At 51.5% G+C, this 4,889-nt stretch overlaps 1 protein-coding gene across 1 annotated transcript; it reads right to left on the minus strand.

The window, feature by feature from the left end:
- Positions 1–312: 312 nt before the first annotated feature.
- LOC102957657 (cathepsin G) lies at positions 313–3,246 on the minus strand. The gene is made up of 5 exons (XM_007098104.2): positions 3,137–3,246; positions 2,220–2,367; positions 1,644–1,779; positions 1,222–1,476; positions 313–822 (listed from the first exon to the last, which is right to left on the minus strand). The coding sequence occupies exons 1-5, from the start codon at positions 3,189–3,191 to the stop codon at positions 649–651; spliced, it is 768 nt and encodes a 255-aa protein (XP_007098166.2). The 5' UTR covers positions 3,192–3,246; the 3' UTR covers positions 313–648.
- Positions 3,247–4,889: the final 1,643 nt, after the last annotated feature.

A 4,889-nucleotide genomic window follows, 5' to 3' on the forward strand; every position in this document is an offset into this window, starting at 1 on the left:
TTATTTTTTTCTTCCTTCAAGTACTTGTATGGTTTCATTTTTTTGCTTTTAGATATCTGATTCATTTGAGGTTTATTGTGGCTTACAGTGCAAGGAGTAGGTCCAATTTTATCTTTTTCCCCCCAAATGACTCTCGTTGTTCCAATACCATCTATTGAAAATTCATTGTTTCTCAGTGATTTGAGATGCCACCTTTATCATATATTAAATCAAGCTTTGTATTGAATTTCAACTCTGTCCCTTTGGTCTCCCTGCCCTACACATAGCACTGGCATACAGTTTTAGAGTCTACTTTAATACCTAGTAGGGGAATCTCTGGTAGGGTGAAGAGTAGAGAGCTTTGTCCTGAGAAGAGATATGTCTTTCCACCATTCTCCCATGTGGTGGGGGGAGGAGAAATGAGGGAATGGATGGCCAGGAGGAAGGAAGTAGCTCATCCTGATCTCCAGAGTGGTGTGGGAGGGGTTAATTTGTCCTGGGGAAGAGCCCCATTTTCCTGGAGGAGCCCAGACTCTGTCCTGGCATGTGCTTGTTGTGTACCGAATGATGTTTAATGAACCCATGAAAAGTTAGTTAATTCCACTCTAGACATGGACATTTATTAAGGCTCTGGCCACCCCCTCTGGAGCCGCCCCAGAGCAGAATCAGTCACAGCGGCGTCCAGGTCTGGTTCTGCTGCTTGAAGCGTTCCATTGTTCTGTTTATCCAGTTCACGAAGCTGGACACCCTGGTGAAGACTGCGGGAGGAATCCCCCTCCTGTCTCCATAGGAGACAATCCCCTCGGCCACATTGTTACATATCAGGGGGCCTCCGGAGTCCCCCTGTGGACAAGGAGAGGAAAAGACCTTAAACCAGGCCTCTGGGCTCCTGCTGCCCTAAGGCCTGGCTCTCAGAGAAAGCAGGGGCGAGTGGGGGGAGGATGGAAGGGCAGTGGAAGTATGGAAGTCAACCTTCCGGTCTTTCCATGGTTGGGCTTCAGGCCTGGCTAGAGTTACTGTCTCTAGCTCAACCCAAGTCAAGGTGCTTTTGCCTTCTCCAGGAAAACACTGCACACGTATATGTTGTGTGCCCAGTGCTCCTCCCGTTACCCTAGAGACCAGATTGATGGGAAAAGACCCTATCTCCCTCTGCTCTGACCCCTCCAGACTGACGCCGTGGGGAATAGCCTGTTTCGACTGCCCAGCCTGTCAGGCAGTATTGGCAGATGCCCATGGCCTTACCAGGAAGGCGGACTTCCTCGAACTTGGGTTTCCCACACAAATTTGTGTTTGGCCGGTGTAGAAACTGAAGCGATCGCGGCAGCTGCTATCCCTCTGCACGGTTAGCTGCACCTCATGGAGTCTGTTTGTACTCCTGCTCAGGCTCACCAGGCCCCAGCCTGCCACGGTGCACACGGCCCCAGGTCTCAGTCTGGCCTGTGCCTGAGGCAGAGACACTGTCCTCACAGCTTCACTCTGTTGGATTCTGTTTTCCAGCTGGCAGGAGAAGGGGAGGGGGCACTCAGGGGCGGTGTGTGCAGCACACCGTCCCTGCCCTGCGGCTCTGCCCCTGCCTCCTCCTCGGCCTCCCAGGATGGCCAAGCCCCCCTGCACTGGGAGTGGACTAGCTCAGCAGGAGAACTGGAGGGTCGGGCGGGCCGTACCTGCAGTAACATGATGTCATTCACGTTGCTCTGTTGATTGTAATCAGGGTGGCGGATGGCTCTGAGCACAGACCTGCGCTGCTGGGTTCTTTCCTCCCTCCTGATGTTGTGGGCCCCCAGGATGACGGTGATAGGACTGCAAAGGAGAGGTGGTCTAGGGGTAGGCATGAGCCTCAGGAGCTCAGCCCGCGGGCTCTGCAGGCCAGGTAGACAGCCCAGGGCGGCAAGACTGCAGCCGAGGGAACTGAGGGGACAGGAGGGTTTCAGGGGCCGAGTCCTCTGTGCTTCTCCTCAGCCCTGAGCTGAGGGTGGTGGGGCACGCAGTGACTGAGCCTTGCTTCCCCTGGAATAAGTTGAGAAATAGCTTGAACTCCTATTTTGAGCCCTACTGTGTGCTTTCATCTCCTCCTCCTGCTCTTTTTGATCATGTCCTCCTTTTCTCTTCATTCACCCTGGCCCGTTCTCCACCCACAAATCCCACTCGTCTCTTTTTCCCCTTCGTTGCTGGAAGCTTGCTTTCACATGGCTGGTCAGGGGCTCTCCTGGGCCTGCGGTACTGGCACACGAGCTGCTCACCTTCCCCAGCAGTGAGCTGCCGTCAGCACAAAGTCTTCTCTCACCAGGAAACCCCCGCAGGTGCTGTACCCCACTGGAGTCTGGATTATAAGAAAAGCCATGTAGGGGCGGGAATGAGGCCTGGCCTCTTGGCCTCCGATGATCTCCCCTGGAAGGAAGCATTGCGCACTTATCTCTGTGCTTGCTGACCCTGTGGTGTGGGCATCAGGGTGGTTGCTCCACAAAGGCTGGCAGGTGAGGAGGCGGGAGACATGAGGGAGTGGAGGAGTTGCGGGTGAGAATTGGGTTTGCAGGGCACCACACTTTGGGGGAGGACTCCCGGGTTTGGCAGGAACCACTGCTGGCTCCCCATCCCAGACCTGAGCTCCCTCCCAGCTCCCCGGAGGATAGCTCTGGTTCCAGGCAGGGTCAGATTCAGGCTCCCACCATGAGGAGAGGTGGTCTGCTGCTGGGTGGCAAATCTGGAGCCCTCTGGGGTGGCCTCTTCCGAAGTTCCCTGGTACTTTCTTCCTCAGGGAGCTTCCCAGGTCCCTCTGAGACCTCCTCAAGGTCAGCGCATGAGCAGCAGGGGACTGGTTTTTCAGATTCTAGACATGAGCTGATGGTATTGTTATTGCTGCATCCTTATTTCCTAGGCTCGGACACACGGACTGCAGAATGAATCTAGAGAGCACATGTATATCACGTGTCCTTTGTGCTGGCAGCAAGTCCAAGGGTTTCATGTACACCAACTAACTTAACTCTCATTGAACTCTAGGAGGTACACACTGGTATTCTTCCTAGTTTATAGATGAGGAATCTGAGGAACTGTGAATTCAAATAACTTGCCCAACGGTACAGAGTTAGGAAGCATCTAGGCAGTCTGGCTCCAGGGTCTGTGAGAGGGGTCGGGCCTGAGGTTGGGGGTGGTCACTTACCTGCCCCAGCCCCGGGGGGTAGGAGAAAGGCCATCAGGAACAGGAGCAGCTGCATCTTCTTGGGAAGACTGCCCCAGTCAGATGCCGCTGCCTCTCTCACTTGCCAGACTTGTACCCCCCAAGAGAGGAAGGAAGTCTGGGGGTGGGGGCTCAAGAGCAGTCCCGTACTCCTGCTGGTGTGACAGGTTTCGTCACCTGTGGCTGCCCAGGAAGCTTGCCCACCAACTGCCGGTGATGTGGGGGGAAGAGAATAGTCCAAGCCAACGCTGTCCTGCACAGCTGCTGAGTCAGTGCTGGCAGCAGAAATGGGCACCTGGGGTGACAGGGAAGGGGGCTTGGGGCCCTGTGTCCCAGAACCCTAAACCCACCAAATTCAGTAATATCCCAACAAGGCAGGAAAACTGGTAGCTGCCTATCTCCTCTGTTTCCTGCCTTTCCAGGATGAGAGCCTCAGTCCTTTGGCACTTGAGTTCTTTAAATGAATGCACATTTCCTAGATTGCTTATTTATTTATTTTACTTTTTTTTAGGGAGAAAGAGAGTGCATGAGAGTGGGAGAGAGGGGCAGAGAGAGGGGCTGTGTGTGGAGCCTGATGTGGGGCTAGATCCCATGACCCCGGGATCATGACCTGAGCCAAAATCAAGAGTTGGATGCTCAGCCAACTGAGCCATCCGGGCACCCTCTAGATTTCTTCTTTAAGTCATATTTAGTAAGGTGGGGCCATGGGTGAATGAAAGACAGGTGTGGGGTGGTGGTGGTATGTGGTGAGGACACTAGGAATAAGTCAGAAGAGGAGGCCAAAGAGTGAAGAGGAAGCCTGCCTATCTTTACCCTTTGGTCCCTGGACCCCCTGCTGGCACCTTTGCTGCTCCCACTTCTTTCTAGAGGTTGTGGAGGCAGATCAAATAGCTCCCTCTCCTGAGTGGGTAGAGTGCACTGCCAGGGAAGGAAAAGGGCAGAACAAGGCTCTGCCACTGATAATTACTTTCTCAGGGCACTTGAGCCCCAACAAACTCTCCGTGAAAATTATCACGCAGTTGAGAATTTCTGTTTTCCTGCTTCCTACTTAAGGTGAGGACCTTTTTATCCCAGAATGCTCCCTGCACACAGAAAAGACCTAGAGGCTTAGTTTTGTTGAGAGCTGTCAGACCCTGGCAGAAAAACAGCGAAGATCCTTTTCATCCATGATATGAGTCCAGTTAACTTAATCCCCGTTCTTTGCCCCCAGGGGCTTCTAACAAGGGAACGCATGCTTGCTGTGCTCCCTGTAACACATAAAGCACCACCTACAATACATAAAGAACATGCAGTCCACGTTGAGAAGAAGGCAGTACAGAGTAACACAGACACACTTAAAAATACTTAGAAGATTCTGTGGGTGCACAGAAAAACATTGTAACATAGCATAATTTTTGCAAAAATGTCAGAATTAAAAACTAATACAATTCTCAAACTTTTATGGATATGATGGCCCCATTTGAATATCTTATGAAAATTAAGAATCCTCTCCTTATATACAAATATACATGATTTTCACAGCTGCAAAGAACTTCATCCTTCTCTGATACATGCTTAATGATGGCAACCTTGTGAAATTTCTTTCTGCATCTAGAAAGAACTGTGTAGAAAAAAGAGAAGCTATTATAACGGCTTTATTAGTGCCTTAGCATTTGGGACAATTTTAATTTATTGCTACTTAAATGTTTTCAACACTTTAAAAGCATTAGTTTATGGGAATGCAAGCTGGTGCATC

The sequence above is a fragment of the Panthera tigris genome, chromosome B3, assembly GCF_018350195.1.
Source record: "Panthera tigris isolate Pti1 chromosome B3, P.tigris_Pti1_mat1.1, whole genome shotgun sequence".
In the NCBI taxonomy this organism is placed as follows: Eukaryota; Metazoa; Chordata; class Mammalia; order Carnivora; family Felidae; genus Panthera; species Panthera tigris.

Coding starts and splice junctions, on each gene's coding strand:
- LOC102957657 (XM_007098104.2), bottom strand. CDS start 3,191: ATGCAGCTGCTCCTGTTCCTGATGGCCTTTCTCCTACCCCCCGGGGCT. Junction 1,780..2,219: donor GCAGCTCACTGCTGGGGAAG/GTGAGCAGCTCG, acceptor TCTCCTTTGCAG/TCCTATCACCGTCATCCTGG. Junction 1,477..1,643: donor ATGACATCATGTTACTGCAG/GTACGGCCCGCC, acceptor TTCTCCTGCCAG/CTGGAAAACAGAATCCAACA.